At 42.0% G+C, this 20830-nt stretch overlaps 1 protein-coding gene across 1 annotated transcript in view; it reads left to right on the top strand.

Annotated features, from left to right (window-relative positions):
* The window catches only part of CPD (carboxypeptidase D), a 32675-nt gene that overhangs the window by 1783 nt on the left and 10062 nt on the right, over positions 1–20830 (top strand). The window contains exons 2-11 of the mRNA XM_028708391.2: positions 1530–1777; positions 7838–7980; positions 9536–9705; positions 10371–10735; positions 14079–14270; positions 15628–15795; positions 17276–17385; positions 18261–18363; positions 18994–19136; positions 19773–19942. Coding sequence (XP_028564224.2) covers positions 1530–1777; positions 7838–7980; positions 9536–9705; positions 10371–10735; positions 14079–14270; positions 15628–15795; positions 17276–17385; positions 18261–18363; positions 18994–19136; positions 19773–19942 — 1812 coding nt within the window. The remainder of the gene's footprint in view (positions 1–1529; positions 1778–7837; positions 7981–9535; positions 9706–10370; positions 10736–14078; positions 14271–15627; positions 15796–17275; positions 17386–18260; positions 18364–18993; positions 19137–19772; positions 19943–20830) is intronic.

The following is a 20830-nucleotide window of genomic DNA, read 5'->3' as shown; positions in this document are numbered from 1 at the left end:
CAAGGGATTGCACATTTTTGATACTGTCATATCTTGGTTCTTGAATGTAATCCATTCTGGAAGTCTGTTCGACTTACGAAAATGTTTAAAAACCAAGACGCAGCTTCCAATTGGCTGCAGGAGCTTCCTGCACTCAAGTAGAAGCCACGTCAGATGTTCGGTTTCCAAAAAAAGTTTGAAAACCAGAACACTTCTGGGTTTTTGGCATTTGGGAGCCAAAACATACGAGTACCAAGGCGTTTGAGAACCAAGGTACAACTGTACTGTGAGTGGTTAGGATTTCTTGGCTGGTTGGAGAAGATGCTGTTTGTATGGCTTGTCCCCTTTGCACAGGAACGTATTGGCTACTGAGAACTGGGTTTGCTTGTGGCAAAAACATGGTAAGAAGCAGTGTTGCCTTTGGTCATTGCAAAATACTAATCTTCCAAACTTGAAATTTATTATCATGCAGTGGTCTTGATGTTCTGTTGATGTTCTTCTGCCTGAATGAAAACAAGAGCTCAATAAGGATTTGCGAATGTGCTTGTTGCCGTTCTAATGTACAAAATCTGACTTCTTATGTTGGGTGTCTCAAGATCTTCCATGTGACAATGCACCTTCAAATCTACATTCTCTCAGCTCTATCTGTTTAAAATTACCTCAAATTAAAATAACAGAAGCCGCTAAAGCTGGCTAAACAAGGCAGTCCTTTGTGGTTGCCCGTCTGCCTTGTTATAGGCTTAAAATGATTACAATTGCAATACTATGTCACTGGTACAAAACTGAATAAACATCAAGCTTTATGCATGCTTTAGTTTAACAATTTATGAGTTGTTTTTCTTGAATAGAATGCAGTGCTCTGGTTGATGCTCAGTAGTTTGTTAAAATGGGGCCTTTCTGATGTTGCCTGGTTTAGTAAAATCCAAATGCTTAATATCAAGTGCTTTTGGAAGGAACCCTAAGTTCCTTTATCAGCTGAGAAGAAAGCTTAAAGATAGTTGTACAGTCACTTGTGTCAGGGCTAAGGAAATCTTTGCTGTTTCCTAGGCACTTCCATTTCCTAACCAGTTTGCAAACTTAATTCCCATCAGTCTGAATCTCAATTGGTGTTGACAAGCTTATAGGAATAGTCACCCTAAAATTACTATGCTTGTAGGTTCTGCTGCTTGTAACTTATTTTTATGACCTGGCTTCTTGTGTTTATCACCCAGTTTGTTTGCCTACTTAATTGCTGATAATGGTCTGAATTGGCTTTCACGTCTAATACTAGTTCCTTCATTGTGAACTGTCTTTTAAAATACAGGGGTTGGTGTGGTCCCCCCTTCTAAACGCAGCACTCTGTAAACTGTATCACACTGACTTCTCTTGTTGACAAGTTGTTTTGCAGTTTCTAAAAAGAGCCACCATGTTTCCTCCAAATGTTGATTGCGCTGCTTCATTAAAGAAATCTAGTGTGATGGGATAAAACATGCCACATTAACCTGATTGCATCTCTACCCTGCAGTTATCTTTTCTGGTTCTGATGACTGTTGTGCTTCTGTTGAAAACAGGTTTGTGCTTTCCGGGAACCTGCACGGGGGATCTGTTGTTGCAAGCTATCCATTTGATGACTCCGCGGTGCACAAGACCTCTGGAGTGTACAGCAAATCTGCCGATGATGAGGTATTCAGGTATTTGGCAAAGGCTTATGCATCAAACCATCCAATAATGAAAACCGGCACCCCAAACTGCCCTGGGGAGGAAGAAGAAACTTTCCAAGATGGCATCACTAATGGTGCTCAGTGGTACGACGTGGAAGGTAGGCTGCTCAAGTGAACTACTTTACTAGTGTCTTCCAAAAGAGTAGCATGTTGCTATTTATTGTCACTTTACTGCTGCTGGAATCCTGCAGGCAGCATCAAGGTGATGACATGATTGGTGCTGTTTATTGATTCTATGTGTTTGCATTTCATATGTCATTCAACAAAAGCTATGTAAAGAAAATGCCTGGCTCAACTGTTGTCAAACATTTTTTTAAGATTTAAGCAAACTTTTATAGCTTGCTTTGGCACATTGCAGCTAGCTAGCTGGCTAGCTGTCTGTTGGTGTTGCCTAATTTTGTTTTAACAGGAGAAACTTTCTCCCAGATTTACAAAGAATTTATGGAGCACTACTGTGTGCCATCCTTTTACTGTTGAATATGGCCTGTAAGATGTAGGTTGATGGGTATAGATACTCCATTGGAGTTGAGGCTGCTTTGCTTGAGCATGTGGCCTTTGAGCTATCTTTGGTACTAGAGTTGCTTGTCTGCATTCAGAGTACTGAATTTGTCTGTAGCTATCATGCAGAGCCCTCCGAAATAGGCTGACTTGAAAGTAAGCATTGCTGAATTCATTTGAACTTCACGACTAACTGGTGCATAACCTTGCTTGTTTTCCTGTTTGGTCCTACATTCTCTTTCCCATTTTTTTGTATTTTGCCTATTATGCTGTAAGGCTGCAGGCAAGGATTGTGTTTTCCTTAATCTCTGTAAAGCTGTAATTTGAAAAAAATGAGGCACTTGAAAAATAAAGTTCCCAAGAAAGTTTGCTTATAATTGCAACACATGGTGCAATTGGAGAGAACCCAAGGGCCAGTCTTCCAAAACTTACAATTCCTAGGTTGCATAAAATAATTTCATTTTTGGGAATTTAACTGTGATAGAAAAAAAATTATAGGGTCTTCCTGTGGGAGTGACTGCCAGTATGGTATGTTAGCCTTTATTTCCACACCTGATGGTGAGCTTCTGAGCTTTACTGATGGCTGAGCATAGGATTTACGACTTTGAAATGGTATTTAACTTCAACAGAAGTAATTTGGGTATGTCACCCAGGTTATAACACATCTCAAAAAGTAGCATCAGTTGCATTAGAAAGGTTTTTATGTTAGTATTTCCATACAGATTTACAGTGTCAAAGCTATGCGTACTTACTTAGATTTTTTTGACATACTAATCAAATTTGAAAAGCCTATTGCACCGTTTCTTTTTCATTGCCTGCTTTAGACCCACATTTCTTCTGGTATTTTTTTCTTACCTAAAACCATTTACAAAATACTTGCAATAATTGCTTGTAGATAATCTCATTTCTCCTTATTTAAAGTCTTTTTGCCCCACTCTTTAACTGAAAAGGTTCCCTGAGTGGTTGCAAAGATCAGTAATAAAATAGTACTTGTTCTCAGGCTTACAGTCTAAAATACATAACACAAAAGGAATTAGGAGGGAGGAGAGAAAAGGAAACAGACAGACACTAGTTTTTAGTGTTCTTACAATGGCCAGCTGGAATGGAAGCAGTTCAAAGAGAGGAAAGCCAAAAGTTATTGGTCTCTCAGTTGAGCCTAAGAGGTGGCCCTCCCTCCCTTCTCTCACTTGCTGTAGCCTGATAGAAGTTGACTTTTAAAGTGAAGCCAGAGCTCTTTATACTTGTCCTTCCCCTGACATTCTTTTTGGCTTGTCAAAATTATTTGGTCAACTAATCACTACAATAGTTGCTCAACAACAACAAAGATACTTCAAACATCATCAGATTTTATGCCAAACTACCTTAATTTTAGAATTGCAATTGCGGTTAACATTAAAAATGAGAATTATGTGTATTGTGAATTATTCGTGTCTATAGCAACCCTGCCCAGCATTTAACTAATTTTGTATTTCTAATCAACACAAGTATCAGATGTGTTGATGGATAAACATCTCTCTTTTCTCCTAGTAGCATTAAACTTTTTAGAAATACTGGACCAGTCATGTGAACACATCTTATTTTGGCTGGCCACATGCCTAACTAACTGTTCAAATAAAGGTTCTCCTTCATGCTGTTTACCAGTAGTCGCCAGCTCTTTTCCTGCTTCCTTTCCACTACAGACACACCCAAATTGTGGTGGAAGCTTTGGGTTTACTAAATCAACAGCGTTTCACAAGCAGACAGAATGAGTAAATCCTTGTGAAGCTGTACACTTGTCATTTAATTTTGAACCAGGATATCCTGAAGGGACTAAATTAATTCACTCTTCACAGTGGCAAGTTCTGCTCAAAAGTTCAGGGTTGCATCCAAATAAATTTTACTCAGAAACTCATTGAAATTAATGGATGATAAGCTAGTCATGCTCCTTAATTTAAATGGGTCTGCTCTATGTACGACTAACGTATGACCATCCCCACTATTCAACCTGGACACTGAGGTCCAGCGCCAAGGGCCTTCTGGCAGTTCCCACACTGCGAGAAACAAAGTTACAGGGAACCAGGCAGAGGGCCTTCTTGGTATTGGCGCCCGCCCTGTGGAACACCTTACCATCTGATGTCAAACAGATAAAGAACTATACAACTTTTCTTCTTCTTCTTCTTCTTCTTCTTCTTCTTAGGCAATCACTTGTAGCCAAGTAAGATTGTCTTCCATAAACACGGTTTTAACAATGAGTCCATAAGTGACTATAGAGGCCAGTTCCTGATCCACACGTCCTTCCACAGTGGGGACATTGGTTTCCAGGTGGGAGCTGATCACGGTGTGGATTTGCCAAGCGTGCCTTCCTCCTAGCACATTTCTCCCTTGCGTCCTGAGGTTGAGTGTCTTCAAAGCCCATGACACCTTTGGCAAAGGCTGTTCTCCAACTGGAGCACTCGCAGGCCAGTGTTTCCCAGTTGTCAGTGTTTATACCACATTTTTTTAGATGTGCCTTGAGACAGTCTTTAAGCCTCTTTTGTTGACCACCAGCATTATGCTTTCCATTTTTAAGTTCGGAATAGAGTAGTTGCTTTGGAAGACGTTCATCAGAAGACATCTGAAGGCAGCCCTGTTTAGGAAAGTTTTTAATCACTTATGTTTTAATGTACTTTTAATCTTTTGTTGGAAGCCGCCCAGAGTGGCTGGGGAAACCCAGCCAGATGGGCGGGGTATAAATAAATTATTATTATTATTATTAACGGTGGATAGAGCCCTCTGTTAGGTAGAATATAGGTTCATCAACAGTAGCATCCCCTGTGTGAGCTCCTGCAGAAGCCAGTTTGATTCCCAAGTTTGTGAGGGCTTCCTTTTTGCCAAGCATAAGCTGCATAACTTTCTAACCACCAGGAAAATGTTGTCAGTTTTGTTGTTTGCACTCTGGCCATGATCTTCCATGATTTCTGGCTGATGAGCGATAAGGTTTGCTCTCATCTCCTATCCCTGATGTAGGTTCTTTAGTTCAGATGTGACCTCTTTAGTTTGGTTGGTTTGCCTGGTGGTGCCATTTTACTTGCACATTCATCTCTGTATTGCCTACTTGAACTGAAGATTATTCTGTATTTTTTTAGTGGCTTTCTCAAGGACCACATATTCTGACTAGCTTTTAAAGATTTGGTGAATCAGGTTAACTTGGTTGCTAATGTCAGGTGGTTAGTGGCCTGTGGAAATGCCATAGAAATACATTCCCTTCCAGTATCTCACCACTAGTTAAAAAGTTTTTATTCATCTCCTAAACATGCATAGAATCATATTGTTAGTGTGATTTCTGTGGTGTTAGAACACTTTCACTGTGTGGAAAACAGGAAACTAAGCAATGCCTTTTGGTAAGAGGTCACCACCATGAATGTGTTGTAATGGGAATTGGTAGTCTGAAAATAAGCAACAACTAGTGTAGATTTTCAGAAGGAGAGCAGGTTCACACTAAGGCCACTTCCTTCTTAATTCCCTTCAGGTATTTTTTCTGCCTTAAAAACTTGGTACTGTATAACCCACTCATTTTAAGTGTGCAACTGCTGAAATAGAGCTGCCAGGAGGAGCTAAAGGCTATCTAGGGAAATGGCCATTAACCATCCAGTTAAGTTCATCTCTTATGCACCATCCGCACCACATTTTCTCAGATTTGTCACTTACTAAATGAATTGCACACTAACCCAAATGTTGTAACTCTTCTGAGCAGAATCTTTCTGTTACTTGGCACTTTCAAAGGTGCAGAGTTACATGAGCTTGGATGGGCAAGGCTTTTTTCCTTCGGTCATATTTCACTAACCTTGTTAGCATTCTTTTGTGTCTACCTCCCCTCCCAACCCACAAAAAAACCCCAACAATTTTGTCTACCTAAGAGTTGCCTTTGGTCTTGATCTGTTGCAATCAACCTCGTGCTGCAGTTTCTGGTAATGTGAAGAGCCAGCCAGCTCAGTGTTGTGGTTGGTGAGTCAGTCTAGGACAGGGAAGCCCTGGGTTCGGCCCTGTATACCTGAAGGAGCGTCTCCACCCCCCATCATTCAGGTCAGACACTGAGATCCAGCTCTGAGGGCCTTCTGGAAGTTCCCTGATTGTGAGAAGTTAGGTTACAGGGAACCAGGCAGAGGGCCTTCTCAGTAGTTGGCGCCCACCCTGTGAAACATCCTCCTGTCAGACATCTGAAGGCAGCCCTGTATAGGGAAGTTTATAGTATTTGATGTTTTACTGTGGTTTCATAATTTGTTGGAAGCTGCCCAGAATGACTGGAGCAACCCAGTAAGATGGGTGGCATAGAAATAATAATAATATTAATAATAATAGTAATAATAATAATAATAATAATAATAATAATAATAATAATAATAATTCAAATCCCTACTTTACCACAAAAACCTTCTCTCTTAGCCTAGCCTATATCACAGGGTTATTGTAAGGCTAAAAATGGGATGTACACTGCCTGGAGATCCTTGAAATAAAGGTATGGGATGTTTAATAGAATATTTTTTCTCCTCCAAGGGAATAAAGCTTGTAGCTTGCTTTCCATAGAGTGCTGCCTTCCAAAGAGATGCCTTGCTTGTATAACATGAGTATCTTGAAGAGCATTATACTGAGTAACAAATAACAGAAAGCCTTTGTCGCTGTGGTACTGAAACCCATATAAGTTTACATAGGCATTTAAAGAATGATATGCTGATCTGGCCAGTGTCCCTTGGGACTTCTAATCCTGTTTATCACCAAGTGCTGAACTGCTGGAGGTTAAGAACACAGAAGATCCTGTCTGATAAAATTGCTCTGAAAAGAAGTAAAAATGCCTTTATTTTATTTATGTATTAATTAAATTTGTATAGTGCCCTTTATCCAAAGATCACAGGGCAATTTACAGCATAATAATACAAAATGAGAACACAGAATACATAAACAAACCAATAACAACCCCCCTCCAACCAACACATTTAAAAGGCCATAGATTGTTTAATCAGCCAAAGGCCTGATTATAGAGGAAGCAATTTTGTCTGGTACCTAAAGATGTATAATGAAGGCACCAGGCAAGTCTACCGGGGGAGAGCATTCCACAATTGGGGAACCACCCTAGAAAATGCCTGTTCTCGTATTGCCAGCCTCTGGACCTCTCATGGAGGGTTGCTTTAATCACATTCTGAGCTTTTTCTGACAATGTGGCTAGAGGTGGCAAATAAGAGAAGTTGCTGGATCCTCAGTTCTGTTTGCCTGTAAAGGGTTGGGGTATTTACTTATTAAATGTGTTACCTTCTATGTTCCATTCCAGTGCCAAAGCCACAGCACCTGGGTTTTGCTTTTGGCTTAATTTTCTCCCCCACTTCAGTTAAAGACACACTGAGTTTTTCTAGTCTAGTAAGAAAACTGATAATACACTATTTGGACACCTTTTAAGATATTGCAACCAACTTTTGCATGATGGTTCCTGAGTTCAATGAGTTAGTTTTCAGCTGTGTTTGGATACAATTGGATGCCATTTTGAATCAAAGTGGCAGACTGATTTCAAAACTGCACTGGTTTCCCCCGCTTAGAATACATAAGCATTGGAAAGTAAAAGGCTTCTAGTTTAAAATAATGTAAAGAAATACTGCTGATGGCAGAAGTCTCTTGAGTGATAGTACTTTAATACTTCCCTTTAAATTCCTTAGGTGGCATGCAGGATTATAACTACTTGTGGGCCAATTGCTTTGAAGTCACCTTTGAGCTTTCCTGCTGTAAATACCCACCAGCTTCGCAGCTTGAGAAGGAATGGGAGAATAACCGGGAATCTCTTCTCACCTTCATTGAAAAAGTAAGATATTGTTTTGGCCCTTTTGCAGGCTGTTTGAAATGTCAGATACTTCCATCTGTCACATGGATATGTACTTGTGTTGAAAGGTGATGACCCAATTCACAGGCATTGGGGTTTCATTTCCTGTAAGTGTTGAGCGTGCCTCAACTGCACCCTAGGCCAATCAGACAAAGTAGAAAGCTCACAAAATGTGATATGACTGATACCTACATTTTCTGGAAACAACTGAATACATGTTTGTCCTGATGGGTTTTTTTCTCAGTTGGATTAGTAGGTCTTCCATGGGTATAATATTCTTTATTTTATTTATCTTATTTTGTCTTATTGGTTTGTTTCATTTAAATATATCGACTGGGTTTTTTTTGTTTTTGTTTTGGCTATTTTTATTAAACTTCACCCTTGAGACACTTCTGTGGAAAGTGATTGAAAAAATCAATAACGATAATAACAAATGAAACAAGCAGATACTAGGAGTTGTCTCCAATTAATTTCTACTCAGAGGAGACCCACTAAAGTTATTAAACTTAAGCTAGTCATAGACATTAATTTCAACGGGTCTGCTCCAAACAGGACCAACATTGAATACAACCCATATTTATGACTGAGCAACAATCAGGAAATATCACTGATGTATGTTTTATATTGTTTCTAATCATTTTCTTTCACCCTAAACGAGAGGTGTGTCCATTAAGCTAATGTTACCTATATATTAGCCTTGATGTCATTTAGCATGAATCCCCTTTCTTCCTTTGCCCTCAGAATTGTGGCATTGGTTCAGTATAAACCTTCCTGTAGATGGTTGTTGCTGTAGATGTGTTTTGAAAGGCTTTTTCTGTGTGTGGTGTGGTGTTTTCAAGACAGAGCGAGCATTCTAGTCAAACAACATCCATTTTGAGACAGGCCTCTAAGCAATTGCAACTAAAAAAAATAGCACACCTTTCCCCTAAAGTGGTGACTGGGTGTCTCCGTCTGCCGTTGCCTTTTGCAAGCCTGATAAAAAGAGCACAAGTTGTCTTTTGCTGCTGTTTTACAGAATTCTGTCACAGGACTGAATGACACTCTCTGTTCTATTATAGTGGAAGAGTATGGGGGACAAATGCAGCCTCTTTTCCCCCTGCAGATAAAGGAATGGGAAATGCAAGCATAGTTACACTAATCTGCAGCAGCAGCTCACATTTCAGGCAGATCTAAATGCTGATAGCCGATACTCTTTTTGTCTTGTCTACTGAATATTCTGTAACTCAGATAATAAAAAGTGATTCAGAAAAGCATAAATGCACTTTCAGGTAACACACAAATATGCCAGTCTCTAATTCTGTTTGTGCATTGGAGGTGCAGTTTTTATATCTTGGTGGAAAAGGCTGTATTATGTGTGTCATTGTTTGCCTATGAATTTAATAGCACTATGTACCTTTCACAGTGAACTCTAAGCATGAAATGAGAAGTTTTATAGAGTAAAAAACAACAACAACCACCATGGTGATGAGGCAAAGAATCATATTGCTCTTCAATGATGTGCCTGTCTTTTGATCTGTTTCATGTTTAATCTGTGCAGGTTCACATTGGAATCAAAGGGTTTGTGAGGGATTTGGTGACTGGGGCTGGCTTGGAAAATGCAACTATTGCTGTGGCTGGGATTGATCACAACATCACAACTGACTGGTTTGGTGACTATCACAGACTGCTGGTGCCTGGGACCTACAACATCACAGCTGCTGTCATGGGGTAAAGTCTCTGATGCTGGCAAAGACACTGTGCTGCTGTCTCTTGCACTTGGCAAGGCCGCTCCTAGTTGGAAGCTCCTTCCCTGAAACAGTAGAAGCCATTCTTGCTGCCTTGTCTCGTATCACCCTGAACGGTTTGCTCATATTGCTTTATGCAAACAGAAGCAAGAGGCAGGCCAAGTCCAAGGGCAAGGAAGGGCTCCTTGAGTTCCCATGAGAGTTAAGCACCCTTCCTACCCTTAACTGTGCTTTGCTAAATTCTTTGTAGATAAGGTGGAAAGACTTTTATGACAAGCTGTTTTGGCTCAGCAAACAGAATTGGGTTTTGACATGGGGACCATGGGATTAGATGCAGAAATTAAGTAGGTGGCTTTGGGATCAGTTTTCTGTCTGTGAAATGGGAATAATACTGAAGATGAAGTGGACTTTATATTAAAAACCACGTTTTACCAAGTATTGAATGACAACAATTCTGTTCATATTTACCCAAGAGTTAGTTCCACTGTATCCAGGGGGACTCTCTTCATAGCAGTTGTATGTAGATACAGCCTGAATGTTGTAATACATTTTCCTCCAGAGTTTTAGTTAGCCCTTCCTAGGTGAGGCCAAGCAGATTGAATTTGAAGCAGAAGGAAAGTTCTTGTATCCATTTCTCTTTTTTTGCAGCTACCTGCCAGTCACCAAAGTGAACGTAGAAGTCAAGGAAGGGAATGCAACTGTTGTGGACTTCTCCTTGCAACCTACAATAGCGGTGCCGGCCTCTGACCCAACCCAGGATGGGCCACTAGCCACCACAGAGTCTGTTACCAACACTACCAACACCACTGATGCAAATAGGACAACTTCCTTCCACGAAGCGATCCAACCAGAGGAATTCCGCCATCATCATTTCCCTGACATGGAGATCTTCCTGAGGAAATATGCCACCGAGTACCCAAATATTGCTCGCCTCTACTCAGTTGGCAAGTCGGTGAAGCAGCTGGAGTTGTATGTCATGGAAATATCTGACAACCCAGGCATCCACGAAGCAGGTAATTTAGCCTATGGCTCTCTTGTTTCTATGAATGTGCTTCCCAGGGCTGTGGTGCTGTGGTCTAAATGACTGGGCCTCTTGGACTTGCTGATCAGAAGATCAGCGGTTTGAATCCCCGAGACGGAGTGAGCTCCTGTTGCTCTGTCCCAGCTCCTGCCAACCTAGCAGTTTGAAAGCATGCCTGTGCAAGTAGATAAATAGATACCGCTGCGGCAGGAAAGTAAACGGCGTTTTTTGCGCTCTGGCACTCGTCATGGTCATCCATGTGCCAGTAGCGGTTTAGTCATGCTGGCCACATGACCCAGAAAACTGTCTGTGGACAAACGCAGGCTCCCTTGGCCTGAAAGTGAGATGAGCGCCGCAACCCCATAGTCACCTTTGACTGGACTTAACCATCCAGGGCTCCTAAAAAAAAATTGGTGTGCTTCAATAGAAACTTTGGAGCAAAAAAGATACCATTGTCTTTGATATTCCTCCAAGGGTGCAGGCACTAGAGCACCGCAGAGGCAGCACTGACACTCCAATCTCTGAAGGTATAAGAGAAAGCATTTAACTGAGCTGGGTTTGTGTGCAGCTGGCTGAAGCCACCTTGTTACTGTGGCTGCTCCTATCCAGGTAGCATTCTGCAGGTAGCATCTCTAAAAATGTAGTGCTTTCTTCCAGTGAGCTCAGCAGAATATGAGGATTACCTGCCTTATTCTGAGTCAAGCCAATTCTGTGTTGTCTACACTCACTGACTGTGGCTCTCCAGGGTTTCAGGCAAGGATTCTTTTCCAGCCTGACCTGGGGGTGCAGTTGTGGATTGAACTGGGGAGTTTCTGCTAGCAAATAAACAGTCTCCTTGCAAAAAAGGGAACCTCTTAGTATCAGATACCTTGTGCTGGGCTCCACAGGAAGCTGTTGTTGCTGGTTTGGCAGAATACTTCAGATATCTTTTGTTCTTCCCATTTCCTTTTTATCTTAAAACCTCAGGAGATCTTTCTCTGTCTCTCTCTTAATAGGGTGCAGTACTGAAATGGTTAATTGCAAGTGGGGAAATTAGCCTCATTAACTAGTCAGCTGCCAGCTACTGGTTCTCTTTCTGCCTTTATTAGATTTTGGAGATGGGCTATCAAAATCTTTATTGTCAACTCCTAATTCTCTGGAACATGCTATGCAAGTCAAAACTTGTCAGGAAGCTCTTTTTTGTAATAAGAATTTGTAACAGAGACTTCTTCAGTTAAACAATGAAAGGGGAGGGGGATTGTATTTTAGAGACTGAGCTTGATTTATAGATTGATTTTTTTTGTACTACAGCTTTAGCTTTTATTGGGACTCCTTTGGGATTCTTGAGTTCTGTTTCCTAAACGCAAGTTCTATTATAACTTATGTTGAATATAACTAGCCCATTATTTTTGCTTAAATGATGGCTGCACTGGGTTTGATTCTCCTTGTTATTTCAGAAATGATAGTCCAGAATTACTTATCATTTTAAGTGTATATGTTTGGGTAAGAATATCCAAGACGGTTCAAGAAATAAATAGTTTATAAATATGATGTATGTATGTTTTTAAAAGATAACTTTGGATAAAATCCAATGTTTGGCGTACTTAGAGCAAACCCATTTAAATCAATGGACTTAAGTAATGACCATTCTTTATAATGGAGCTACTCTGAGCATGACTAACATTGGATAATCCCCCCTTACGTTTTGGCCATTTGATATTTTCATGGTTTTTGACAGTTGTCTGTCTCCCCTCTCCATCATTGTGATAATGTTTTCACTGATTATTCAGTTGCTGCTATTTACACTTATACTTCCCCAGGAAAGATGTAAAATGTGTCTGGATGGTGTGTTTGAATTTTACAATGATTCTCCTTGAGACTTTCCACTGTTATTGTTACTGTGATCATTTTTTGTTATCCTTTCCTTTTCCTATTCAAAGAAAAGCAAATTATGACACATAGGAAGTAAGGATGCTTGCATCCATTTTTTGGTTCTGTATTGTGGCTTCAACTAATTTACTGTAGTGCCAAAGGAATTCCTTTACTGCCAAGGAAGGGGCTGGTTGAGGCTATATTATTACTTCCTTTTTTTGCTGCTTGCACATTTCCCCCTGTGTGTGTGTGTTCACATTCCTTGAATCTGCAGTACTTGAATAGTCCAGTAAATGTAAGAGTGACCTTTAAAATTACTTGACACTTGCAAAAAACACAATGCCCAGCTAAAGGCATAATGGGTCATTTCTTCCCCAGTAGTTGGAAATGGCTGGAAAGTCAACAGTTGACTGACATGTTCATATCTTTGCTCCTATGGGGTCGAAGTGTGTCTCCTTTTTTTTGTAAGTTAGCTTTTTTAATGTTTAATAGGGCAATGTATACATCTTACCAGCACAATAATAATGGAAACCACAAAAGGAAAGTACAACCCTCTAACAGTTGTGAAGGGGTGACTAACTTGTGGTCTTTGAGATGCTGTTGGACTCCAAACTCCCATCAGCCCCAGTCACCATTGCCAATAGGCAAATATGGGGCAAGCTGTAGTTCATCCTATAAATATTCATTGCTATATTAGTACTAACACCTATTGACATTAGCATCCACTACCATAATCTTCTGGCAAAGAATTGTGTCCAGCCTGATTATTTGGGCAGAAGACACGGCCAAGCATGGCATCTCTATGCCAGCAATAAGGAACTTGAGAACCCCAAGAAATGTGGGGCCACCCCAAATACTTTGACAATCTCTTGCACCCCAAGCAAATGTAGGACTAGGTGCCATTCTGTGCCATCTCACAGAAGGGGCTCCCCTGGAGGTGTGGGTGTTTGACTTACAGTGTCCCAAAGCTTATTTTGGATTGTGCAGCCCCTGATCCTTACCATTACACTGGCTTCTATTGGCATGAGGATGCCCTGTCTTGTGGTGTTCTCTGCTGTCTGCTGGTCACTTCTTGTCTGAAGCATGGCCCCACCAGGGAAGAGACCTCAGCAAAACACATGGGGCTTCTCAACACTCTACAGGGGAGGTGGCCTGAGCCACTATTCCAAGTGGTCACCCTTATTCAGCCTATTATACGGACAGCCTGACAGTTGGGGATGAAGAAAGCCTGTTTTGCTCAAAGCTGGGCATAGCAACTTTCAATATGTGGTTTCTTATGCTAGCCTGACTGTCTCAAATTATTTTGCAAGTATGTTAAGCATTTGTGGGTATTTTTTTATTTGTGTGTTTGTTTGTTTTTGCTATTTTCATTAGAATAGAGTTCACTAGATGCAGTGCATTATCCAGGTAGACAAACAACTAAGAGGAGGTTACTTGGTCTAACATGTTTCTCTCTGCCCTCCCTCACCCCTGCTTTCATCCAGCTGAACCAGAGTTCAAGTATATTGCAAATATGCATGGCAATGAGGTAGTAGGAAGAGAGCTTCTCCTTAATCTCATTGAGTACCTCTGCAAGAACTATGGCACAGATCCTGAAGTAACTGACTTGGTCCAAAACACTCGGATCCACATCATGCCATCCATGAATCCTGACGGCTACGAGAAAGCCCATGAAGGTAGCTGTGTGTTTTCATTTTGTGCTTTCCACCACTAGTGGCTTTAAGGCAGGGGTCAGCAAACTACGGTCCGTAGGCCGGATCCAGCCCAATTGCTCTCAAGATCCAACTCGTGGACATTCCGTGGATCGGTGATTCTGTTTGTTTTGTTTTTTTCATCCCCCCCCCCCTCACACACCACAGCACCTGCTCCTGGTTTCTCCCCGCCCTTCTCCCCACCCTGCGTAGTGGAGGAAGGGGGCTGGGCTGAGCTGGCTGAGCGCCATTTTGGGCAGCGCCTCTCCAGATCCAGCCAGCCCTTTCGGGCCGCTTGTCCCGCCGCCAACACCCTCTGCCGCTCACAAGGGCAGGCACAGGAGCCGCGATTGGCAGAGTGCAGCACAGCACCTCTCCCAACTGCAGCTCCTGTGCCTGCCCTTGCGAGCGGCAGAGGCTGGCGGCGGCAGTGGCGCAGCAGGACGAGCGGCCCGAAAGCAGCCCTCGCAAGGGCAGGCACAGGAGCCGTGGTTGGGAGAGGCGCTGCGCTAATGGCAGCAGCATAGGTAGGCAGGGGGAGTGGAGGGGCTGGGGGAGAGAGAGAAGCCTTCTCTGCCCCCCACGCATGCGATCCAGCCCGCCACATGGTCTGGGGGATGTTGAACCGGCCCCCTCCAAAAAAAGTTTGCTGACCCTTGCTTTAAGGGAAGGCAAAGGTAATCCTCCTGAGAGGCAACAGTTTTCCTTTGTTTTCATTACCCAGGTTTTACCACAAGGGTCCCACTTCCTTGTTTTTTCTTTTGCCATGGCAGAATGCCTGCCTTTGTTTTGTTCATGGCATCTTATCTCCCCAGTCGGTCTTTTAAGGGCAACTTATTCCGTTTGTCTCCATTTTAGCAAGAGGACAGTTATTTGGCAGGGATCTGATCCAGGGATATTTCATCAGATCTTCTGGCATTTTAACATGGTCCAAGAGAATTATTATTTCTGGAGCGCCTAGAAAGACCAGGCACTTCACATAAAACAAAGCTAAGATGCCTTTTTTGCTTTCAAACATGCAATGTGCAAGGAAAGAAGAGTAGAAGGAAATGGCTGTTCTTGGTGGAGAGGTGTTTTTTTTATCAGGCATTTAAATATATCGGAAGAGGCTGGAGGGAGGTATCAGGTAGTACAGTGATAGGAGGCAGCAAGTAAAAACAGGTGGAGTCAGGGACTTGGAGGATGTAATCTTGGGTTTATGAAGAGCAGAGGGACCAGAGACACAAAGAATAGAATCCCAGAAGAACCCTGCAAGGTTCTTCTAACCCAGCACCCTGATCTCATGTAGGCCAACGAGATGCCTCTTCTGAGAAGCTCAACAGGTTTTGTTTTCTTTCCTTAGGAGACCGATTGGGGATTGTTGGCAGAAACAACAGCAACAACTATGACCTGAATCGGAACTTCCCTGATCAGTTCTTCCAGATCACTGACCCTCCACAGCCAGAGACATTAGCTGTCATGAGCTGGCTGAAGACCTACCCATTTGTGCTTTCTGCAAACTTGCATGGAGGTAAGAGAATCCTGGTCTCTCGTAGGTTTAAGGTAGGGTTGTGCTGCTGAGTACCCTGCAGGCAAAGCTTAAGTAAGCAGCTGTGGAGGTAAACTGGATCTCACTGTGCCTGTGGAAGCTCCATCCCTTCTAAATGTTTTTCTCTGACTCTGGAGTCATTGCAAGAAAATTTAGCAAGTGGCTGGAAGGACGTTGAGGAAACTGTGCTTCAAGGTCTGGAACTGGATCTTGCCAGTGGGCCAGATAGTTATCTTCCCCCATCTCCTATGTGGCCACCCACCTGTCAATCACCTGATGTCACAATGACTTTTCTGCACCATGTGGGTCTTGCAAGAGCGTCTTGCAAAAGCTCTCCACAAGCCCCTATTGGGAAGCCCTTTCAAAACACTATTTTGCATGGGGGGTTGCAGACACTGCTAGTAGTGCCTGCAAACTGGCTGAGCCAGGTTTTTACTTGCCCCACCCATACCTGATGTCACCTGTGATGTTGGGTGTAGAGCAGGTGGGCATGACTTGACCAAAATGGTGGACCTAATGAGGCTTGTGGGCCAGTAGCTCACCACCTCTGTTGTATAGTGATGAGACTCATTATAAAACATGCTCTCTGAAGCTTTTTGAAAAGAGATTTTTAACCCAGTTGGTAACTGTACTGGATTTGAAATGGTTTTTATACATGCCATTATTTTATATATGTATTTATTGTATTGTGAAATTGCTTTGAGATGCTTCTGAGAAAGCAGTTCATAAATAAACGGTAATAGCTTGGTATTTTTTTTAACTTACACCCTTTATCCTAAGACCTTTTGGGTGTCTGTAAATAGAAACACTCTAGAAGGCTCAGCCCAACCTTGTTAGCCTTCCCCTCCCCCCCAAGTTTATTGCATTGCTAGTAGTTCCCTAGGCTACTTGGCTGCTGTTGCTGTGACCCAAGATTGATACCTTTAAAAAAAAAAGTTGCATTTTGTCTGATGACATTTAGCCGGGAAGTCTGTCCTTGCTCAACTTTTAAGTCACAACCTGTAGTAAAGTGCCATTTGCATTCAGTGTCAAAGCTTCTCAGTAGCTGTTTCATTTCCTTGTCTTTTGCCATACTAAGTGACAAGCGAATGTGACTTGCTGTCTCTTAGACCAAGTGAATTCCAGTAAGGGGCTTCAGTGTTGCTACACAATCTTCATTGTTGCCTGTGTTTACTGAGCTTTTGTCCTGTAGTTAATCCCTGAGACTAGGGATGTAGCAGGCTTTCTTGTTGATGGATTGATTGGTTATTTAATTTCTATATCACTTAATATACTAAAAATCTAAGTGGTGTACAAAAAACTGAAGCAACAACAGACAACTTAAACCAAATATTACAAAAATACACTGTTACATATAAAAAATGTAATATTTGTTCCTTAGTACGTTGGCAAAGCAGCCACCTTGTAAAAAAAACAAAACTGTTAGGTCCATATTTTCCATATTTTCCTTTTTTCCCTCCAGGCTCTTTAGTGGTTAACTACCCCTATGATGACGACCAACAAGGAGTTGCGACATATAGTAGATCCCCTGATGATGCAGTCTTTCAGCAAATTGCACTTTCCTATGCCAAGGTAAAATTTCTCTCAGTGTGTCCTTTTGAGATCCTGAAATCAGATTCTCAGAGTTTTCAGTTCTTAACATGGAAAGCTGTTTCACACTTCCTTCCTTCTGTAAACAGAGATGTTTTAGGTTGTATGTACAAGATCATGGCAGGAAGGTTAGCTCTGTGAAAGACATAGAGTAATTCTGTGACGTGAACCAAATAAGATGTCTGTTTTAGATGGTGGATAATGGCACGGTCTGTGGACTGAGCTACATCTCCTATCATCGGCTTGTCCATTTGGGGGGAGTAAATACTTTCCCTGATGGCTTTGGCCATAGCTCAGATTTCTGTTCTCCTTCTCTCTCTTTGTCTTTTTCGAAGATTTAGAACCACTGGTCTGCAGTGGTTGGTGTCCAATTAAGACTGGGGTGTCTTTGGTTTAAATCTGCACTCAGCTATGATACTTACTGGGGGCACATTCAGCTTAACCTACCTTGCAAGGTGTTTGTAGAAAAAGTGGTGAGATTGTTTAAACATTGTATATTGCCTTGGCTTCTTGAACAAAAACTAAAGTTATTACATTAATTGCTTAATCTACTCAAGTACACAAGTTTGTGAACAGAAGTTGAAAAATTGTATAAATAAATAGTTTGGACTTGGATTTTGGGAGGCCTGAATTCAAGGGCTTATGTTTATGTACAGTGATAATCAGGTGCATATTAATTGGTGCCATTATGTTTGAACTGTCCATGTTTTCAAATGCAGCACAGTAACTGGGAAATAAAAGCACTTGGTTGTAGCCAGTTAGGTCTACTCTAGTAGGAGTTGGCTAGAAACAGCCCATTAACTCTGGTGCTGTCAGGAAATCCAGTTTTCACAGGTGGTCATCCTTTGCTCTTCCAGGAGAATGCACGGATGTTTGAGGGTCACCCCTGTGCGGACATGTATCCTGGCGAGTACTTCCCTCATGGCATCACCAATGGAGCTCAGTGGTATAATGTTCCAGGTAAAACCAAGGCACCGTTCATTCGGGAGTCTGCAAAACCAATCCTGTCTGCCATAGCTTGTGGCATCCCAATCCACTCTAGGTGGTTTTGCATTCTAGAGGTGAAGAAAACCTTCTTTCTGACAAACAAGATTGAAATACAACAAGAATTATATTGAAATTCTTTTAGTGTAAGGAAATTGTACAATGGGCTGCATCCTCTTCAAATCCCCCCACCCCCCAAAAAAGTTTAAAACAAGCTAACTTTCCAAATCTGCCTGGGCACAAGTGCTGCAGAAAGAATAACTTGTATGTTCTTCCTGACAGTTTTTCCCATCTCCCTTGTGATTTTGCTTTACTTTTGCATCTTTTATATGAAGAGTCAAAAGCACACTCTTCATTAAAGAACAATCCTGCTTGCCTTTGTGCAGGCCTCATGTTAAGCCTGGGCTGTCGTCCTTTGTACTAACGCATACCTGCTCAAAAGCAACATTCCTTATTTGTTTCACAGGCTCAGGGCATCATTCTGGAGTTAGAATCCTAGCTCTCAATTCATTAAGTGACAGATTTATTTCTGTGTATCATGCTACAAAGGTCCTTGCTAAGCAGAGGCATTTGATAGGGCTCTTCTGATAAATCATTGTTCTTCAGGTGGCATGCAGGACTGGAATTACTTAAACACCAATTGCTTTGAAGTGACCATTGAGCTGGGCTGCATCAAATATCCTCAGGCAGAGGAGCTGCCAAAATACTGGAAGCAGAACCACAGGTCTCTGCTGCAATTCATCAAGCAGGTGAGCTGGTGTGTTGTCTTCACAACTGTTTGCCTTTTGCTGCCTCAATCTCTTGTGCCATGAATTGTTGGAACAGGCATGACAGCATCTTTGTGTACTGTCACAATTAGAAGACAAACTCTTTACAGAGTGCCCTGTTAAACAGTTCATTCAAGTATCAAATTTGGATAAATGAGTAATCGTAGAATGACATTCTGTGGCTTTTCTAGGAGATTCTTCTAAGACTGAGCACAAGCCCCTTCCAGTAAAGGGTGTGTGTGTGTGGCCAGGGTTGAGGCTTTCACCATTAAAAAATCAAGACACTCATTTTCCAGTTAGTGTGTGCATATATGTTTTATAGTAGGCACTAAGCCTTAGGAATGGGCAGCCTTTGAGGATGCCTGCATGAAAAAGGTTTCCCTTTGAATTTATTGTATTCTGAACTTCCAGAATAGGGCACCTTCTAAACCCAAGGGTGGGGAACCTTTTCTCCTGTTGCATCTGTGTGTGTATGTGTGAATGCCTACCAGCAGTGAGAAGAGCCAGAGGTTGGGGGTCGGTACTCCATTCTCTTTTTGCCCAGGATTCATATTCATATTCTCTCTCTCTCCCTCTCTCCCTCTCTCTCTCTCTCCCTCTCTCCCTCTCCCTGCCCAGGTCCACCAAGGCGTCAAAGGGTTTGTGTTAGATGCCACAGATGGACGGGGCATCTTAAATGCGACCATCAGTGTTGCGGACATTGATCACCCTGTCTCTACCTATAAGAGTGGAGACTATTGGCGCCTGTTGACCCAGGGAACATACAAAATTACAGCATCTGCACGAGGGTGAGTCTTTCAACTTTGTATTTGACATCTTTTCCTCTTTCGCCTAAAGCAGAATGCTGCAGCCTGATTGCTGACAGGAGTAAGGCATTATCAACATATAACACCTGTGCTCAGAGATCTGCGCTGGTTGCCGATTTGCTACCAGGGCAAATTCAAGGTGCTACTATTAGGAGTTGGTCCATGAAAATATGTTGTGTTGGAAGAAAGTGACTTGGGTTGTAAAAGGAAAGATTTGCTTTTAACATGGAATTGGGTGATTTCTCCCAAATAGACTGTGAGCCTGTAGGATAAAATGTTCTCTATATGGCATGGTGTTGGAACTCACCCTGAGGCCGTATGGTATGAAAATAGAAATAAATACTCTGGGATCAATAACTGCTATTGTTGTTGATTAAGCTGCTGGGCCAGTGGCTCTTTTCAGCAAACACTATTTAATATTGCTACTCCCTTTATGAGCTTGTTTGACAGTCACTGAGTTAGAGCCTGTAGCACCATCTGTTGGCCAAGAAGCAAAGCATATGTTCAATTCCTGGCCATGCCCTAAAAACCCTGTTTTAAGAAACCAGGAGATGCCCATTTTGTATGCTGGAGCCCAGAGCTCCTTTGTAGCCACTTCGTTCTTCTTCTTACCTGAACCACTGAACAAACCCAGATTCGTCACTTAACCCCAGAGCTTCCCGTTGTGGGTGAACCCAGAGACTATTGTTAATAGCTTTCATACAGTCCATGATATGAACCCAGCTTTAAACCATGATATGCAACTATAGCATTCTGTCCACTGAATCTGTGGTTGGAATCAACAGCATGGCATGTGCCTGTTTCTTCTTGCACAGACATTCCTTCAAAATTCCTAACATATATTTAATTGTTATGCTGAAGTTTAATAAT

The sequence above is a fragment of the Podarcis muralis genome, chromosome 15, assembly GCF_964188315.1.
Source record: "Podarcis muralis chromosome 15, rPodMur119.hap1.1, whole genome shotgun sequence".
Taxonomy (NCBI): Eukaryota; Metazoa; Chordata; class Lepidosauria; order Squamata; family Lacertidae; genus Podarcis; species Podarcis muralis.
The sequence above is the reverse complement of the archived record's forward strand: the minus strand, read 5'-3'. Positions and strand labels throughout refer to the sequence as shown.